Source organism: Falco biarmicus, chromosome 6 (assembly GCF_023638135.1).
Source record: "Falco biarmicus isolate bFalBia1 chromosome 6, bFalBia1.pri, whole genome shotgun sequence".
Lineage (NCBI taxonomy): Eukaryota > Metazoa > Chordata > Aves > Falconiformes > Falconidae > Falco > Falco biarmicus.
Genome location: NC_079293.1, coordinates 41,765,097 through 41,786,357, shown reverse-complemented (window position 1 = coordinate 41,786,357; position 21,261 = coordinate 41,765,097). Strand labels below are relative to the sequence as shown.

Here is a 21,261-nt window from a genome sequence, read left to right as displayed (position 1 = left end):
TAATGCATTATGTTTGAGCTCACTAGAGCTACTTTCTAGATAAAGGTTTGCAATTTTCTGTTTCCAAACAAAGTTTTTGAATGAATTAATTTATTATGCTACCTATGGAGTTCAGGTCTGTATTTAATCAGCTAGGCATTAGACAAAAATCCCGAACTCTTCTCCTTACACCAAGCATAAAGCACTCTAGTATTTCTGAGGTAACATTCCTATTTCTATAATTTTTGTTATGTGCAGCTTGGTTGGATAATTTCCAGCAAAATGGCTGCTATCACTGGGAAACCCTCTCTTGACAAAAAAAAAAAAGTTTTCATCATATTTCATGAATTTTGGTCAATAATCCTGTGACAGAAAAGAATCCCCTTGCCATCATCATTTAGATACGCTAATATCATATTTAAGAATTTTACATTTTTCAGTATAGCATGTATTTTAATTAATATCCATTAAGAGCAACATCAAATTAACTTCCTTCGGCACAGGAGAGTGCACTTTTCACAGCTGGGACACAAACTTAGATTAAGAGATGTGATACTACTATTTTATTCCTTTATTTAAGAAAGTCATGACAAACATTAGAAGCCAACACAATTTAGGCAGAGACAAACAAGGCCATCCAAATTTTACAAACTCCTACTGAGTGCAACACTTACAGCACTTCAATAAGCAAATATGGATGATATTGAAGAACATCTGTGATGTTCCCCAGTTAATTGCCAAAAGAAATTTTGCCATGAGGTTCACCCTGCCTGTGAGTTTTTCAGAAAGCTCAAAGAACAGAAGGCCAAAGAGCTAACCCAAGTCACGAAAAGCAATTTCCATGCTCTGCCAGACTGACTTGCAGCAGGCTGGAAGGGTGTAAAGGGAGACACAGCAAGACACACACCTCTACGCTGTTGGAAGAAGGGTCAGCCCGTGCAGGGCCAGCTGCTCCTCCATGAACACTAGCTAGGCAGGCCATGTACACCAACAAAAGGCCACTAGGCTGAGCTACCTGTGAGACCCAAGGGGGAATGCAAACTCATGTTGCGTCCAGGAATCAAGATAAAGTTTCTTTTTATCATTGCACAAAATCAGTTCTGAAGAAAGTATTTTTTTTCAAACAGACAGAAAAGGGAAGGTGAGGAGAAAAGGCCAGCATACTCTACTGCATGTTGGTACCTAACATAAACCAACTGGACCTGTCAATTATAGCTATAAAGGCGTTATGATGAACTCCTGGTCACTTGTGGGATTAATTCTAGGCTCTTATGCTCCAACCCTAAACCATCACATACTCTGAGTACCTGCAGCATGGGTGTTGCTGGTAGAACCTGGCCTGGGAATAAGGGCCTTGGAATTGGCCCATTCTCATTAAGATTATGGGAAGCAACTGGGGTTTTCGTCACTTATAGAAACATTAATGATACAGAATGCAGGTAACTTTCCATTAAACAACCGCCTTCTTGGCAGGGAGTGAGTAGCAGTCAAATACACCAACTACACCAAATGGAGACGGGCACGGTCCTGAGCTCGGCCTCCACCTCAGTGGGAGCTATGGTGTCAGAGACAGTTGTAAAGCTACTCCCTCCCAACACTCAGTAGATGTTTGGAATTCTGGCAGAGTGAGTGAGGCCCCACTGTTGCTGCTGAGCTGACAAACAGACACACAAATGAAAAAAAAAGAAAAAAAAAAAAAAGAAGTAACCCAAACAAAACAAAACAAAACCACCAAAAGATCCTGTACACTTTTATAGGGTCCCCACATATTTATAGTCACAGAACTTTACAAGAAACCCTTCCATCCCATATGAGTTTTATCTGCAGTTTCGTTAAGCCAGGTTGGCAGAGATTTGCTATCTGTTACCTACTTGGAAATATTTCCTTATTTATGCTATTGTGATTGTAAGTATGCACTCCTATATACCAAAAAGTAATTAAAATATGGATTACTTGCCTTACATATAAATCTGCATGATACTTCTTTCCATTTAGAACTCCCAGCAATGTTGGATTCTCGTTATTTCTAAAATTGAGAGTAGAATCATAGACAGCAGAAACTACAAGAAGAGAAAGATTATGTGGTTACTGTAGTAATAAAATGGAAGTAAGTCATTCTCTCTCACACAAGGAGTATATTTAAATATGAAGTCATCAGCAATAGCACCACAGTGTGAGCTGTCACCAAGGTAAAGACGACAATGGAACATTCAACATGCACACTTTAAGAAGCCAAATAAGCAGTGACCCTTTCAGGAGCTGCACCAGTAGAACAGAAAGATTTTCTTTCCACCCTTGTCTCCTTCCCCATCAGGTGCAGAATGTTGGGCATAGGGAACACAGTTACAGTTTCTGACAGTGAATATACCTAGGACATCCTAGGAGTCAAATGGTTGAAAAACTATTAGCTTTCTCCACTTACTGTGAATGACGCAAATCCCCCGCAAATCTGGGTAAATAACCAGGCAGATACACACTTTATAAACAATGAAAAATATATACAGTTTGACTCAGAATGGGTAAAGTGTGTACGTGGGACACATCCTACAGCAAGAGGGCTTAATGCAGCCATGAATTGGGTTTAAAACGTCGTCTCCTTCATGCCCATTATTTGATAACTGAGGCACTTGTACGGCAAAGGCAGAGACAGACTAACTGACCACCTGTGTCAGCTGGGCTGCTGCACGTGAGGAATATAACATCCAAATCCCACAGAACAAAACTGCAGCCAAACTTTCAGCCTCAAGAATGCTGCTCCTGCAGTTCTGTGTAGTAACAGTAAAAGTGTTTGCAAAGGTGGTCTGTAGTTAAACCAAGACAGCATAAACAAGCAGCTTCTACAGAAAAAAAAAAAAAAAAAAAAAAAGTGTTCCCTGTTTTAAACCACATGAAGTGTTTCAAAAAAGTTTCTTTGAACACATCCTTAGAGATACTATTTTCCTTATGTCACAAAATTACCAGAAAGCAATTCATCTTCCTGACACTGAAATTAACTGCGCATTGTGGTACGAATTCCAAGATCAATGACAGCACTTTTTTTTGGTCACAAAAGTGACTAATATGCACTTCACATGTAGCTTCTCATATTTTACATTTTGGGCTCTAGAGTTCTGCCATAACACACACCGCGACAAATCTTTGTTGTGAGAGCTTCTGACCCACCTAACAAAGCCTTTTATTACACAGAACAGATCTGTGTTCGGTTTTGAAGCCCCTATAGCTATGAAAGATAAATATAGGCTCACCACAACATCCCGCCCCCACAAACTCACCACATCGTTCGTTACTGCAAAACAGAGCTCATAGCACAGAACAGAAGAGTAGCTTCAGTGCTGCAAGGAAATCCTGAAAACAGAGGCCAAAACCCTGCCACTGCTGTATCCCTCATTGTTTTCCTATTAAAGTTAGGTTTTTAGCCCAAAATAAAAACTACAACACATAAACCAAAATCTAGTTCAAGCACACTACTCTCCCTTGTACAATGTAAGTAGGAAATGGCTTTTTCTGAAGAAATTATCTACCTCCATTTTTAAGCTTCTTAGTGTAGAAGGATTTTACTAATCTACTCTAATTTACTAATCCAATGTAATTGAAGGAAGACAAGAGCTCAAGTTGGTTTATACAGGGTAAGCTTCTTAGTTCATTCTTTAATAGCATGAGATTATTCTAACAACAAAAGGGATGTAGTAAAGGAAAGTATGATGAACACAGAACTTACTCTTTCATCTCTTAGAAGATGTCTACTTTGAGTTTTGATACAAATTGTGTGCTTGTTCAGAGACACTGGAAGATGCTTCTCCTGTTCTGAAAAAACTTCTGCAGAGTTGGTCAGGAACATCTTTATGTGCTGATGGCCCTACACAGAGTGAGCGAACACAGAGTGTTCACTCCAGGAAAAATATCCCATTCCAATTTGTAACCGATCTGTAGTTTTGGTATTCAGTCCAGTCCTTTTTAATATCACACTGAAATCTTTTGGTGTGAAGCAGTGCCAAATTCAAGACAATAACAGCATATGCAGGAGTAAACAAACCTCTGTTACATCCATACAGAAAATAAAGGAAGACTTAAGCTTTTCCATTTTGAAAGTATACGAAAAGAACAACAGTAGAAGTGTCAAAGAAAAAGACTGCACAGAATTAAAATTTGCCAGAAAGCTTCCAGAGTCAAAGCAGCACTAGTGTGCTGTGTCACACACTGGAATAGTTTCTCATTAAATGTGTATTTCGTATTTACATAATTAGAATTTGACATCTCATGACCTTCTCATCCAAAAGCTGAAGAGTCCAGAAATTTCATGTTCTAAACCAAGTAAAAAAATACCTCCACAGTATCTTGAAAACGTAACTGTCTCACTCTCAGACTAATTTAGGCAGCGTTTGAGAAGTTTTCTTTCAATTGTGAAATAAAAAAAAATTCTCAAGAGAGTTACCTTAAAACATCTTTTTCATTAAAAAAAAACCAACCACAATTCAGTATTTGGAAGTTTCTGCAAAGGCTCAGAACGGATCATAACTGAAAACAAAATTTTTCCATCGGAATTGCTGTTGTGACAAAAGGGGTGCTTTTTTTTTGTTTGTTTTCTAATATCTGCCCAGCTTTTTTTCCAATCTTTAACTTCTGGTTCCTTGTACAGCATTCTGACAGAGCGCTACATACGTAAGAATTTAATTTCTTAATTTTGACCTAAGAAATCTTCGGATTACATATCTAGAGAGGATTTTTCTTACCTCAACAGTCCTTTCAAACTTCATGCATTATTTTGTGGACATGGTGGATTATGCCAGAATGATCATCTGACAAATCAATCTATAGGCAATGAGTACGCCTACATACAGCTTTGTACTAGCACACAGTGGTCTGAAGTGAAGACTGGGAAAGGGAGGGGAAGAAATGGTTGAATTCACTGTACTGCTGGTATGACGGCCACCTTGACACAATCCTTTGATTTCACTGCTCTTGGTCAAAAATCATTCATTCTCCCAAACCTGGCAGCTTGCTCAGGAGGATGACAGGAGCCTCACTAACACTGAAAACAATCCAGGACTAAAGTGCAGTTCACGGGGAAAAAAAAAGTCTTTACAAAACTCCCAAACACCGTCATATTGAACTCTGTGAGAACATCACCCTGGAATTTATTCTCATGCATTCCCTCTAGGACAGTAGTTCCCAGCATGCACAACTGGGAATTACCTACAATCCATCATGAGCCATGTTTTAAAATACAAGTCTTAACTAAATAGAAACAGCTGAAAGGAACTGTCTGATACATAGCCAGGCAAAAGAAGTAACAGTTAATGTATCTTTTGCAGTATTTATGACATTTATTTTTACTGTAAGTAATGGATGAGTGGTTTACAAACAGATCTGTATTTTCATTTGCTTCTATGAACAGTACACATAGCAAACTCCACAACCTAACAGCTTAAGACAGGAAACACTTTCTAGAAATGAAGTTTCTGGGGACTGTGTCTGTACTACAAAACTAGTAGAGATGGCCTCGGATAAAAATAGCAGAACAAGTTCATAAAAATATTAAAAGCACTCCTTCAAGAATCAAACGAATTTGTGAAAGTAAGTCTCTAAAAAGAATTCCAGTATCACTTATGAAAGAAATTAGTTACGAGGGCAGGTTCTTTTCCTGTTCTTTTGTGTGAAATATTTTAATCCAAATACACCTGCTTATTCTGACAGATATGGCACCACTGGTATGGAGGTAGTTTCCCATGTATGCACATTATAAATAAACTACTTCTGAAGTTCAGTCTTTCAAAACAGAGGGACTTGTCAAACTGATGTCACCAATGCCTGTTTGCAACAAACACAAAACTGCTGCACCAGGTAGCATTAAGAATTGATAAAAAGTTTCAAAAAGGACCAATCTGTGATCACTGCTATTGTGGGTGAATTACCTCTCCAGCCACAGAAACCAGCATCCATCCATCCTATAGTACTACAGCCTCAGAGAGGCTGAACCACACCCTTTGTCAGAAAGAAGGAACAAAGAATAGGGGAAAAAGGAAACACTGACCTCTGTCACACCCAGCCTGGAACTGGATCCAAACACCTGGCTTGCCTCCGCTGCTATGCCATGCTGCACCTACCTCCCTTAGCAAGGCACTGCAGCCAGGCCCACCACCCCTTGTGGAAGAGCAGAAAGTGCATCAGCCTAAGTGGCAGCCCCCAGAATGGGCTCAGGCAGCTCAGCACCAGTCTCTCCCTTCAGAGACATGCAGGGATACCCCACTGCAAACCTGGCAACTGAAATGGATGTGAATTGTATCACCAGAGAGAGGTCAGCCTGCAAGAGTCGTTCCTGTAGATCGTTAGAGATGCCACAGGCAGAGCAGCAATTCAGCAGTCACACTGATGCTCTTTGGAACAAGTAATTTGAGGCTTTAATAGAGGGATAAAGTCACTTGCCAGGCCACATTATAAGGTAGAGCCTAACAATGAGACTTGGGGACTTACAGGGAACAAGTCGAACAGTACTATTTACCAACATAAATATTAAAAAAAAAAAATAAAATTGCCCAAATTACTACAGCATACAGCCTCCTCATATACTGACACCTACAACAATACGCTACTGCTATAACATGGGCACCAAATGTCAGTGCAGGTTAACAGAGATAAGTGGTCAAATCCTATCAGTATTCATGCAAGAAAGGAATAATTTCTAGATAGAACTTACATTTCTAGATTATGGACTGTCAAAAGAGACTTCCATAATGCTCTCTACTAAAAACACATTTGTGGACTTCCTGCCCATATTAATATTACAAGGAGCTCTAAAAATAAGGTATTGTTTACAAAGGTCTTTCAAATGCTCTTCACATGTATTCCTTGTCTCTGCAGGAGAGACACATATAGTAACCCCGCGTAACTTACTATCTCCTTCTCATTGCAAAAAGCAACAAGTCAAGTATAACAGCATACCCAGAATTTCTAACACCAGTCTGGGGTCATCAGCTGTTTCCCTCAGAGATTTGTTGGCTGGGTTTTTAAGCTATAGAGTTTCAATAAAAACTATCTATGAGAAGTTATGACTCTCTGTGCTTCTCCTTGAACCCTCACAGGGAAATACTACCTTCTTATTAGCCATACCCTGTTTAATCTAGCAAGTCCCAGCTTCTGGAATGAGGTAGTGACATACACTTCCCTAAGCATATAAGTAATCTAGGAATCTGAGTCTTCTTTTTCTGAAGGTATTTCAAATATTCAGGATCCTGAGAAGTGTTACTGTAGTGCATTACATGAATGCCCAAAACTTTTTATAAATGCCACTTGGGTTCACTAGAATTGTTTCCTTTTGAAATGTTTTCCCACAAATCACCTACGTGTCCACAATCATACCATGTTTCACTTGCTTTACACAGAGTAGTGAAAAGAACAAAACTGACACCAAAATAACCTGTCTCTGATTCATAGCTCAGGGCACTGGGGGTCAAAGAGTTTTGACTCAGATGTTCTATGTTTCCAAGCTTTCCTCCTCCCACCCTCAGCAAAACGGTCACCCTTATTCAAAGCAAAGGTTAAACTGTGCCCTTAAGGGAGTTACTAGATGCTGCACATAACTTACCTCTTTTTCTCATATCAGGATAGATCCAAGCTATGCTATCCATTTTAGGGGTGGGAAGTTGTGGATGTCTGACAAGCTGGAACAGTGCTATCATCTACCTGACTTGCAAGAGGATACGTAGAAAAAACTTGACAGATAGCAAGACAGCTGACTGCAAAGCTTTTTTTACAGCAGCTATCCCAGATATGCCACATGAAAACATGTCTTCAAAGACAAAAGAAGTTTTGACATTAACTTCAGTAAAGCTAGAACATTTTCTTCTAAACCACTAACCACTTTGTCTTTCTTCTATATCAGCCTTCTAACAACGCACAAATCTACCAAACCCCAAAGATACTGCAGCATTATGGATACACAGCATTGTCTTTCCTTTGCCCATGAAGTACATCGCAATGTACATGACTTTGATGGTTTGTGTTAGTCAAAGAAAAATCACTTCAAAGGCACATGTGCCATGTTCTTACTGATGTCACTTTAAAGTTGGCAAACGCAAGTAATAACTGGCGGGTGGGGGGTTCAGAACAATGTTAACAAAGAAAAACTTACTCATGTTCTGTAATGTAGACATAATTTATTTTAAAGTTTCACCTACATGTATCTTCAGTCAAGTTCTACTCCCCCAGCTCCATGGAGAACCTCTAAAATACATCTAGACAGAAATTTAAAGCAAAATATTTTTTGATTTTTAAATGGTGTTATTTGAGGCAGATATTTACCACGAGAATTTAAGACACAGGGCCTCAGATTCTCTAGTGATGTATTTGCTTAATTTAGAACAGGACTGCTTAGTAAATACCAAGAAATATTACCCTTTGGTAATAGGTATGAAACATGCAACTAGAGATCCCCCGATGCAGACTCACAGCAACAGAAAACAAAACAAAACAATTAAAAAAAATAACCAAGAAGCCCAGGACTTTGTTAGCAAAACCTAATCTTTAATTTTTGCAGGCTAGTGGAAGAAAGGTCAGAAGGGTCCCAGGGCTTTTCTGCTAGGACATATGCTACAAGGAAAAGAAGAGCATGGCAAAGTGACAGCAGTTAGATGAAATAACCATTTAGCATTATTGCCTGTGACTTTCCTTACCTACATTTCTCAAACACTGCACGGTGACAGCAAATCCTTTCGTTCGTGGCAGTAGGTGATACTTGAGCTTGGGCAGGCCTTTGGCTTCGGCTACCTGCATGCTAATCTGGTGCTTCTGTTCTGTGAACCTTGTGCCCTCGCAATGAATCAGGAACTGAAACCAAGAGAGAACTACAGTTAGGCAGCAACTCAGGTCTGCTACATCTGTCTAACCAGAGGCCTCTCTAATTCCCAACAGCACAGCCCAAATGAACACTCCTAGCAAAGACAGGTGTAGCCACATACTCATTTACGTAATTTAATTGCCCTGCAGTAATAAAAAAAAAAAGAACCAAAAACCCAATCAAACAAACAAAAAAACCCACCAACAACAGAAAAATACAACACAGCCCAAAAACCCAAACCCTCTCAATTACCTGCACCCATCCAACTTGCCATGCTCTTGTTTGAACTCTATCTAGCCTTTAGGCTTTAACATCTGCTCTGCTTCTTGCTATCAAAATTACACTATTTCTCTAAACAGGTCACTCCATCTCTAATGATGGAGATGTTAGAAAACACTTCAAGCATGCCTCCTGTTGCAAATGTCTCACTGATGGTGAAGTATTCAAGTGTCATGATATCTAAAACTTGCTAAGTGTCTAAACCAAACGCATTTCTAGGAGATGTTTCAGTGCCCAGCTTGTCTGCCCTCACTCCAACCCACTTGCTTTCACTATGGCATGAGGACCACTGACAACTGCAGACAGTAACTTGGATGCCAATGCCCGAGCTGGTAACAGATGCAAGGCAGTAGATGCAAGCCTCAGAGCTCAGACATGCATGATTACAATTTTGCCACTGGCAGGCCGAGGAGAGAAAACAGATTTTTGGAGATTTACCACTTGCTCACATGCTTTCTGCCAAGCTTGAATGCAAACTAAAACATCAGGGAGCATTACCAAATTGCACAAGCTAAGTTCTCATAACCCATAGCAAAGATTTAGCCAACAAAGACAGACTGAAGAAACTAGCCAAGCAGCCAACTTCAGTTCCAGATCATCTAAGAGCACTTTTAGTCAATGATCATATGCATCATGTTAAACAGCTATATGAAACCTAAAATGATGAGAAAATTCTCCTAGCCCCATTAGCATGCTCTGTCTTTCTACCTTCCAAAGTGCTGCTGATGTGCCTTTTGACATTATGTCATGATACAAAGGCAGATTAAAAGTCCACACTGCAATAACCTCTGGTGTATGTCAGCAACTCTATCTCCCTTACTGCAGGCGTAGTTCCTCCTTAGTAATCCCTCTACAGCAGCATACAGAGTATGCTGGTGGTTTGTGCTCACGAATTGGAGCTGAACTGCGTAGGTGGTACAGAAAGGTATTCAACACCTTTTAAGAGTCACAGAGCACAAGCAAATCCCTGTGCGAGAGGCTGGGACTAGAAACCAAGAATTGTTCCTTTACTAGACAATGTCCTGCCTGGAAGTCATTTAATCGTTCGAAGCACAGAACTTAGTTTTGATTGCTTAGCTCTTATTTAAATCAATGACAATTTAAAAAAAAAAAGTTTTGTTTCTGAAAATATGAGACACAGCATATACATCTTTCACTAGGAAGCCACTTCCTAAGCAACAGTTTCTATAGGCTTTTGAGAGGCTGCTTAAGAATACCATTTCCTTAACTGAATCCCTCTCTCACCATCACCAGCTCAAAAGAACTAGAATTTCTCTGATTATTGAGAAGAGAAAAAACTCAAAGGCTTTGCGTTCCCACATTAGGAAGTGCCAGACAAGCTCAATACCAAAAAAATGATGGTGATGCAAAAAATAACTTTCCTGTTACAGAAAGGTGGCACCAATCCTCTCCCTGTAACACACCTAATGGCCCCAGACCAGGTGCTTATCTGTGGTTTCCACTTCTACTGGGCCACATCTGAGCTAGCGACTTCACAGGAATGGCAGGATCACAGGGAAAAGGAAGGAGAAAATACTAGTATGAGCTCTGCCATCTAGGGCACGAGGGGAGCTTAGGTAAAGAATACAGCTAATGTGTTTCAATACAACATTGTCACGTGCATCTGTTACACCACCATGAACCACCATTTACCCCTCTCCGGCTCCTGTATTTAGAGGACCACAAAGTCTACCGAATGGATCACAGTGGAGACATTTTTGGAATAACATCTGCAGGCTCCATACTACAGAGGAAGAATCGAGGCAAGACAGACTACTACATGAGAAATTCAAGAGAGAGTTCATTTCTTAGAGAATATTCTCCTGATACTGCCAGGAAGCTCGTGAATTACAGTTCTCTGGAGCAACCTGGCAACCATCACATACTGTCTATGCCCTTCATCCCTCCCAAGCACTACAGAACCTCACACTCCACTTGTTGGTCATCACTTACCCAAAAGTTTTCAGGGTAGTCCCGGAGATTCAGCAACTTCTGCATGACTGTTTTCCGATCTTCCTCCCACTTACGCTTGCAGAAGACTATCTCTAGGAAATACCACATCCAGCCAATGACAGGCATGTAGGAGAGCTCCTTCTTTGCAAGCACTTTGGAACTCTGCAGGACAGTCAGAGCAAGTAAAACAGTTACGCCACTGAAGAGTTCTCTGTGGTTATGACACATGCACTGTTAGACACTAATGTATTGATTCGATCTTGACCAGTCCCAGTTTTTAACACCAGTGCAAAAGCAAAACAAATAAGTTTTTCTCATACGACAGAATAATCTAATCTAATCTCAGACACATGCATGAAAGAAGACTTCCAGAATTAAATATATGTGTGTGTGTCTATCCTACCCAAACCCTGAAACCCAAAACACCACAAGCTAAATTCCTTCAACCACTGAGGAATCTATGCAAAAGATCCAAACCACATAAATCAAAATTCTTAATTCAAGGGGGCCATGGGCAGTGGCAACTCAAGTTCCTTTAAGATACTTTACAGTTACACTTCTCCCCAAAGCTGGTACATCCCACCATGACAGGAAAAATCTATTCTGAATGAGAAGCAGAGTCACAGAGCCATTGATACACAACTATATATTGATGCATGCACATGGTTTACCAATGGAATAAACCTTAAACAACACTAGAAACAACAACAGCAAGAAAAATACTTAATTTGCGTTTAAGTTTGTTTATGGAAGAGCATAAATACTTCCACTAATGAATCTGTCTCAAAGCAAACTCCTGGTGGGGAAGTACTGTTCCTGTCTCACAGGCATGACAGAACTGAAGTGTTTGTCCAGATCCTCCACAGGCAGCCTATGGTTTATCAAGCATTCAGCAAGTTTCAAATCTCAAGTTCTACTCCAGAATTTAACTCCGTGATCATCTCAAACTGGCATCCCTTTGTGCAGCAGAAATTATTCCACTTGCTCCTTTCCTGTCCTCCAAGCTAGCCTGCCTTGGTGAGTTGTCTTCTGTTTCACTTCGTTACTTAGAGAATAAAATGGCATGTGTGTGTGTGTATAGAAATAGTTGCTTCGGCATTTCCTGGAAACCAGAGACATTTTCTCAGAGGACAGGTGGAGCAATTGTAGTCCAGTTTCTATCGAAGATATCATTATAAGCTATCTCATCAAAATGCTCTACAAATGAGTTTCAGGACATCGCATTTGAGTAAGTAGGAATTTTTAACTGTAGAAATTACCACGAACAAATTTTTTTTTTTGGTCACTGTTGCTCATTTGGTTACCAGGGGAAGAGACTTGACCTAATTCTTTATCTCGGCTTATTCCTATCATCTGCTCTTCTTCCTTGAAAAAGAAAACACCTTAAATAATTAAGCTCCTAAGACTGGAAGGCAAGTGCACATCACATAGCTTCACTATCAACTGTTACACAGAAGCAAAGCAGAAGATAACATGAGACAATTCTGTTATGCAGTATTCCTGAATGCAGGAACCATCAAATGATTTAACACTCTGTAATGAAGTGTTCCCTCTCGACCATTCAAGAATTTCAGTGATGAGCCCAGATCAGGTGTCCAAACCCCACTTTCCCACAAGGAGCAGCCATAGGATTCAGCATGCCTTTTGCCATTTCAGCTTCAAGCCATGTTGGACATCAGTCCCTACTGCATGGCAGCAGTAACACAGAGCCCAGCCTCCTCCTCCAGCTCCCCAAACTGGCCACAGAGAAACAGGCTTTCCTCCCATGACTTTCCTTAGCTCTCTCTTTTGCCCTTCCACACTACTGTTCTTCCATTTCTCAGTTCCTCTTAATACCAGTCATTTTCTCATTTCCAAAATATGTTTAAATAGTTCTAGCATACAGCTTTAAAAGCCTCCAAAGAGCATTTTTTGTTGTAGGCCACATACAGTACAGCTTTCGTTCAAAGCTCACAGACCAGTTCATACGCTCTTCCATTTCTCTCCCCTGTACATGCCTGAGGAAGCTAGTGGAGCCAAGGCTTTGCCCCAGAAACCGCAACAGTCATGTAAAGTGTTTCTAGCCCAGCAGGGAGGACTAAAACCTTAGGGAACTACAGATTACCTCAGCCTCAACCAGGGCAGCCATCAGCCACAGCGTAGCACGAGCCAATGCTCAATGAGGCAAAAAGCAACCAGTGTCACCCTCCAAGAAAAGAAAAAAACCCTATGCTCTTGAAGTTTATTTACAGTAAGTGTTCAGTATCACAAAACCTACCATGAACAAATACAAATGTGCTCTGCATAGAATGTACAGGGCCTCCAGAGCACAGAGTCAGAAAAAACAATCCAGTAGTCCTCCCTACCAGAATTTAAAACACAGGAATCCTAGTCCAAAAAGAAGTTAAAGTAACTATTTCACTTTTCTATTATTTTCTAATGTTTTGCATATTTTTAAAAGCATATGAGTTAAGGGGCAGGAGAGAAGCTGCCACCGTTTTGGTTCTTTTTCCCTGGTAAACCACAGAAATTATATTGTGAGGTAAGGTGTCACAGAGCGCAGGTACAACCACAAAAGCCAAATAGATGTTTGCACTCTTCCTCAGGGCACACGCTCATAATTTTCTGTGCAGATGCATTTTTAAAAGTGCTCTTTTAGACACACGAGAGTACAACTTCTTAGATGTACATTAAAAGAAACTAAAGCACCTTACGCTATTTTGTGCGCCCCATCAATCCTAGAAGTAGAAGAAAGGCTAATGACACAGAACTAATTAGAGAAAGGAAACCCCTTAGTGCGTTATACTGGCAAGAATAGCTCTCATGTGGGAGGAATACATTAGGCCTCCCCTCAGAAGCTACGATCTTCTCTTAAAATAACTAGAGCTACAACCTATTCTGTTTCAGTCACCTACTCATGCACAGCTCCTGTATAAATATCCAAGGGCAAAAACGTAGCTCTGGTTGACTTCAGCTACTACCTTTAACAAAGTGCTTTGCTAAGTATGTGACACTCACCTCTAACCTTCAAATTCAGCTTGTTCAACAGAATAAATTCATTAAGAAGTGCTGATTTATTCCATGTAAGGTGCCTTGATGAAGGAAGTCAAACATTTTCAGTGCTCAGAACTGTGTAACTCTTAACAGATGTTTAATGAAATTATCACTGGACGGGGATAACCTGTCTACAGTAATAGCATTTTAATACAGATTAATTTCTTTTGGCCAAGTGTGTTCAGGTGGAAATACCCATGAAGTTCTCCTTTCGTGAATGACTGCAATAACATCACATTAAAAAAAAGTATTTTTACAAGCTTACTTCAGATGCATTTGCACAGCTATGCTGTCACCGAAAGAAACTCTTGATTTATACATCCAGCCTCAGTTATTCATCGCCTCTTGATGCAGCATAAAATCAAGCTGCAAGCTAAGGATGTCTAACGAATTTATTCCACAGTTTCAAAACAAATGCACTGTAGCTACAAACCATTAGCAGCACCAGCACTTTGCCTCATAGGTTATTTGCTCTCCAAGCTGCCCTCAGCATTGACATACTTTTGATGATTCCATTTGCCCTATTTTTGAAATGTAGCACTCCATTGTAGTATGTTCTCTGGGACATCAAGATGGAAAGATGTGTTTCTTTAGGCCCTCGAAGCCATCGTTCCAGAAATTTAGTTAGGCTCCTAATTTATAATGCTTCACGTTGAATAAAACTTTTCCATGTTGGAAAGGTTAACATAGCAATATTTTAGAGGATGTATGCCCAAGCACATGCTAAAATGCTGTATTAAATACAAATAATAATTTAGTTTTGGCTGCCTACATGAACAAATACATAATTTAGGATCACAGATTCATAAAACTATTGAGGTTGGAAGAGACAACATCATCGAGTCCAACTCTTAACCTAACACTGCCAAGTCCACCACTAAATCATGTCCCTAAAGTGCCGCATCTACACGGCTTTTAAGTATCTCCAGGGATGGTAACTCAACCACTTCCCTGGGCAGCCTGTTCCAATGCTTTGACAACACTCTTGGTGAAGAAACTTTTCATAACATCCAGTCAAACCCCCCTCTGGCACAAACTTGTGGCCGTTTCCTCTCACCCTATCACTTGTTACTTGGGAAAAGAGACTGACCCCCACCCCACTACAACCTCCTGTCAGGTAGCTGTACAGAGCAATAAGGTCTCCCTGCTCCTCCTCTTCTCCAGGTTAGACACCCCCAGCTCCCTCAGCCGCTCCCCATCAGACTTGTGCTCCAGACCCTTCCCCAGCTCCGTTGCCCATCTCTGGACACGCTCCAGCACCTCAGTGTCTGCCTTGCAGTGAGGGGCCCCCACCTGAACACAGGGTTCCAGGTGCGGCCTCACCGGTGCCGGGTACAGGGGGGCGATCACTGCCCTCGTCCTGCTGGCCACAGTCTCTGATACAAGCCAGGACGCTGTTGGCCACCTTGGCCACCTGGGCACACTGCTGGCTCATGCTCAGCTGGCTGTCGACCAGCACCACCAGGCCCTTTCCCACCAGGCAGTTTCCAGCCGCTTTTCCCTGAGCCTGTAGCGCTGCGTCGGGCTGGTGTGACCCAAGTGTGGGACGAGGCACTTGCCCTTGTTGAACCTCATACAACTGGCCTCGGCCTATCGGTCCAGCCTGTCCAGACCCCCCTGCAGAGCCTTCCTGCCCTCAGGCAGATCAACATTGCCCCCAGCTTGGTGTTGTCTGCAAACTTACTGAGGGTGCGCTCGATCCCCTCATCCAGATCAATGATAAAGAGATTAAACAGAACTGGCCCCAGCACTGAGCCCTGGGGAACACCACTTGTGACTGGCTGCCAACTAGAGTTAACTCCATTCCCCACCACTCTTTCGGCTTGGCTGTCCAGCCAGTTTTTACCCAGTGAACAATACACTTGTCCAAGTCACGAGGAGCCAGTTTCTCCAGGAGAATGCTGTGGGAAATGGTGCCTAAGGCTTTACTGAGATCCAGGCAGACAACACCCACAGCCTTTTCTTCATCCACTAGGTGGATCACCTTGCCATAGAAGGAGATCAGGTTAGTCAAGCAGGACCTGCCTTTCAAACTTGGGCTAACTGGACCTGATCTCCTGCTTGTCCTGTACATGCCACATGACAGCGCTCAAAATGATCTGCTCATAAAATTTCCCTTTTTCCCTGAGTTCCAGCCAAAGCTCTCTGTTCAGCCAGGGTGGTCGTCTTTCCCACCTGCTCATCTTTCTGCACATGGGGACAGCCTGCTCCTGCGCCTTTAAGATTTCCTTCTTGAAGAATGTCCAGCCTTGCTGGACTCTTTTGCCCTTCAAGACTGCCTCCCAAGGGACTTTGTCAACCTGTCTCCTTAAAGGCCAAAGTCTGCCTTCTGGAATTCTGAAGTAGCAGTTCTGCTGACCCCCACCCCCACCCCTTCTCCGAGAATCAAAACCTAGTTTTTCATGACCTCTATGCCCAAGACAGCCTCTAACCATCACATCACCCACGAATCCTTCCCTGTTCACAAACAACAAGTCCAGGGGGGTGCCTTCCCTAGTTGGCTCACTCACCAGCTGTGTTAGGAAGTTATCATCTTCCACACACTCCAGGAACCTCCTAGACTGTTTCCTCTCTGCTGTATCCCCAGCAGACATCTGTTAAGTCGAAGTCCCCCACAAGACCAAGGGCTAGTGATCGTGAGACTGCTTACAGAATATTTTGTCTGCCTCTTCATCCTGGTTGGGTGGTCTATAACAGACCCCCACCATGATATCTGCCTTGGTGGCTTTCCCCCTGATTCTTACCCACAAACACAAATACCATTGTCATCATTAAGCTCTAGATAACCAAAACATTCCCTAACACACAGGGTTACTCCACCAGCTCTCCTTCCTTGCCTGTCCTTTTGAGGATTTTACAGCCATCCATTGCAGCACTCCAGCTGTGCAGGTCATCCCACCATGTTTCTGTGATGGCAACTATATCATAGTTTCCTAGCTGCGCAACAGCTTCCAACTCCTGTTTGTTGCCCATGCTGCATGCATTGGTGTAGATGCACATTAGTTGGCTATTGATCCCGCTACCTTTCTGGGGGGAGAAGCCCTAATTCCTATGTGACCATTCTCAGGCACTTCCATGGTTTCTAACACATCAATAACCCTTGCACCTTTGCTGTCACACGGACCTCCATCCCCTACCTCCACTGAGATGGCAGACCAAAGGACCGGGCTAGCACACCAGATCTCAAACACTGGCGTGCCGCCCCCAGGCTTATCTCTAGCAAGTCTGGTTTTATCCCTTTCCCCCTTCAAACCTAGTTTAAAATCTATTAATATATTAAAATGTACAAGCAAACTACTGTGTTCACACACCTATTGGTGCCATACAATAACCTACCAAAGTATCTTCTCACACCTATATTTAGGGGCATGTTCAGTTTTTCCAACAGCAAGCTTTGGCATAAACAACTTTTAAATAAAATTTGGGTTTCCTGGCATTGGAACAGTTAGTCAGGGTTAAAATTTATTACATGTGCTTAGCAATTTTTTTATGAGAAACTTAAAGCAAGATAGTTAACAACCAATTTTTCATAATGGTTTTCTGCCTTGTCTACCCTGACAAGAAATAAACAACTATGGGCTCTCAGAAATGCACATATTTTGATGCCAACATAATGAGCCACTCAGAGTAATGTTTATGTTTTGCCAAGGTAGAAAGACCATCAGCATGAATAACTTGAAACTCAAGATACCAGAAGATGAACAGATAAACTAGCAGGTTTAGCTTTAAAGCACAGGCAATTTTTGCTAATATAAATGTCTTCATCTCAGAAAAAAGGGTTACTGAAATTACTAAAAAAGCTATTTTATCACTGCTTGGAGAGAGCAAGCAATGAAGTAGAAGGGTACAGTGAATATTGGCAGACAGCATATTAACGTGCTTTTGGTGTAAGTCCTGAATAAAACCTCCCTCCACAGAACACACCTCTGTCCTGATTTCAAGTTCTGGTGTCCAGTGGGTCTGTATTCAAAGGGATGCTTAGCGCACATCTTGAAGAAACAAAATGCTACTAAAGTGTTCAAATGCTGATACAGCAGCTATGCTGTCCACCACTAAGAAGAAGGTAAGTCCTAAGACTGGAATGTCACAGGCAGGAAAATGGAAGGGCACAGCAGACCACAGGGACCTGTCACCAAAACCACATCTCTATTTACACAACAGAGCAACACACAGACACCGGAGTCAGCATCTCCCCCAGCCATTGCACCAGCATGGGGTGGAAAAGCAGAGCATCCACAACACAACCATCACAGTCACCCTGGTTCAGGATCATAACAGCTGCCCTGTCTTTTACTAGAAAACACTGGTGTGGACAAATTTTCGTCCTGTTGGGGCTGTGATGTTTCTAACTCTACAGAAAGCCAATTTGGCAGGCAGCTCCTGCTTCCCTTACAGCTTTTTGCAGCCGCCTCTGTCAGGAGGAGTCAGGATTCAGCTGTTCCCTAGGACATCCATTGCTGTCCACAGTAGCATGATATTGACTTGGCATCAAGTACCCCTATGTTCCCTCCCTCCTGCACACATCACTGAGGTCTGGCCGCACAAAGAGATGTAGCTGATGGGTATCAAGGACTGAAAACAAAACAGGAAGATCCCTTCACAAAAAAACCCACAAAAACCAAAAAACCCAAATAAGCTCACAAGTGGAATACAGATGTAAGTAATAAACAGTTTGGGCTGAACACAGGTTTGCCTGAAATTCCTGTCAGCTCCTAGGTTTTTTAAGTTTGCTTCCTTTTTCTAATTTCTAACAACAACCAAAAAAATCTTCTAAGGTTTGGTGCTGCAAACAATTACACATTAGTATATCCAGCTGCATAGAGTTCAGCTGCAGCTAGCAAGACAGTCTCAATAGTTACAATAACTTGCAAGAGTAAAAGCAAGCATAGAATTGCTTCTTCATGTGGTTATCTCCTTCTCCACTATAAACAAACAGATATCTGGCTCTCTGGCTCTCATTCAGCACTGTCAACCCAGTGCCTCCTAGAATTTTCAATGGATGCTCCGAAAGTATCATATTAAAGAAAAAATTAATAAGTAAAATAAATGTTAGAATTGTCATTCTTGGGCTTTTTGTCCACACACACTTCTCCAATTCTTAGCACCTTCTTTGGTTCTTTGTGCTAGACCTTCTTCCACAGCCATTCAAAAACTTTCATGAAAGTGGAGAACCTCATGCCATCTGAGTCATTAGAAGAGGACCATGGTTCACAAACCTAACAACATGCAAGAAAGGACGCCACTCCACCCCTCCACAAACAGCAAAAAAACTAAAACGACATTGATAAAAACAGAACCACATTGATAGAGCATTATAAACCTACTGGGACTATGGTAGTTTGACTGTAAGGAGAAACAAGAAAGCCAGTACAGGAGAAGAGAGACAAAAGAAGCAGAACAATGCACAGATTGATCATTGCAACTCGGGCCAGGAGGGGCAGTTTTCTGATGAGGAAAAGGGAAAGACTTTATTTTTTTTTATTTTTCCTTTTGGTGCCAGACAGGTCTAAGGAAGTTTAGTTTTTAAATGTGCAAAAACAATGTCCTGGTTTTGGCTGGGATAAAGTTAATTTTCTTCCTAGTACATGGCATAGTTCTGTGGTTTGGATATAGAATGAGAATAACGTTGATAAGATGATGGTTTAGTTGTTGCTAAGCAGTGTTTACACTAAGTCAAGGACTTTTCAGCTTCTCACACCACTCCACCAGCGAGAAGGCTGTGGGGCACAAGAAGTTGGGAGGGGACACAGCCAGGACAGCTGATCCCAACTGACCAAAGGGATATTCCATACCATATGACGTCACGCTCAGTATATAAACTAGGAGGAAAGCTGGCTGGCAGCCACTGCTCAGGAACTTGCTGGGCATCAGTCTGAGTGGTGAGCCATTGCATTGTGCATCACTTGTTTTCTATATTCTAATTGTTTTATCGTTATTATTATTAGTTTCCCTTACTTTTCTGTTTTAATAAGCCATCTTTATGTCAATGCATAAATTTTAGGGTTTTTTCCCCCAATTCTCTTCCCCATCCCACTGGGGGTAGAGAGTAAGCAATCAGCTGTGTGGTGTTTAGTTGCCTACTGGGTTAAACCATGACAATCAAACAAAAAATTATAGCATTTAATGGCTTCACCTAATAGAAGTTCAAGCTGTAAAACACAGAGTTTGGACACATGCTTGTGACCCTGTTAAGAGCAGGGCCATTGTCTGCCAGGGCTGCAGGGTACAGCTGGATGTTATAACAAAAGCCTTTTTGTCTGCCTCCTGCAGCCAAGCACAATCAGTCCCAACTCCTTTGGCCCTAAGTTGTCTTCACCTTCTCCCTCCCCAGTCACCTCTCCTTTCTTCACTGCATTAATTAAAGCAGGAGAGAGAGAAGGCGTGTCTGAAACCTGTAGATTTTTAAGACTGTACTGGAGAATGCAAACAAATTCTACAACTTATTGGGAACGAATCACAGAACAGCTCATCTTTTTGCAGCACAATGAACCCTAAGAGCTACCTAGCAAGCACACAGAGAAATACAACTGTAATGGCCTCCACAGGTTAAAAAAAAAAAAAACATCTCCTCCAACAGCTTTAATGACAATGCTTTTAAAACTTCGATGAATGCCCAAGCAATCCCGTCTCAGTATGACATATACTTGCACTGCATTGTTTTAGGTTCACTTCTCTAATTCTGGATGGTGGCTGAGTGAAATCTGAGCAGAGATCTATCAACTTTCAAAACCACAAAGGATTTGTGTTTTGGGTTTTTTTCCCTGCATCCAAGAAGAGGAAGTTTATTTTAAATGCTAAACAAAACTCACCCCCAAGACCCCAAATCTTTCACAGAAGTTCCAACCACAGAGAAAGTCGATTTCAAAGTTGTGATTAAGGATTACGATGGCATTCTCCTTCCCATATTTGTGGTAACTCTCTGGGTCAGTGTAGAGGGTGCAATCGGTGCCTGACCACCATTCCAACAGCATCACCATCTCTGGAATAAAGAACAAGAAACATATGAATGTACATAGTATATGCAAAGCCACAAATTAGTAATATGTTGAAAAGCATCAGTCACCTCAACAGCACATGGCAAAGAAAGGGCTGTAATGAAGCTGAAAAGCTGAACATGAACCACAGAGTCACACATCTTGGTACAGCAAGGTACAGACAAAGAAGAAAGGGAAGTAAGATTGAAT

General features: G+C 41.6%; 1 protein-coding gene across 4 annotated transcripts in view; it reads right to left on the bottom strand.

The window, feature by feature from the left end:
• AGPAT4 (1-acylglycerol-3-phosphate O-acyltransferase 4) overlaps window positions 1-21,261 on the bottom strand; it is a 79,953-nt gene that overhangs the window by 15,448 nt on the left and 43,244 nt on the right. For 3 of the 4 annotated variants that reach the window (XM_056343664.1, XM_056343666.1, XM_056343665.1), the window contains 4 exons: window positions 20,887-21,056; window positions 11,045-11,206; window positions 8,649-8,802; window positions 1,937-2,039 (listed from right to left, as the gene is read on the bottom strand). In XM_056343664.1, coding sequence (XP_056199639.1) covers window positions 1,937-2,039; window positions 8,649-8,802; window positions 11,045-11,206; window positions 20,887-21,056 — 589 coding nt within the window. The remainder of the gene's footprint in view (window positions 1-1,936; window positions 2,040-8,648; window positions 8,803-11,044; window positions 11,207-20,886; window positions 21,057-21,261) is intronic. The other variant, XM_056343667.1, reaches the window with a different exon arrangement.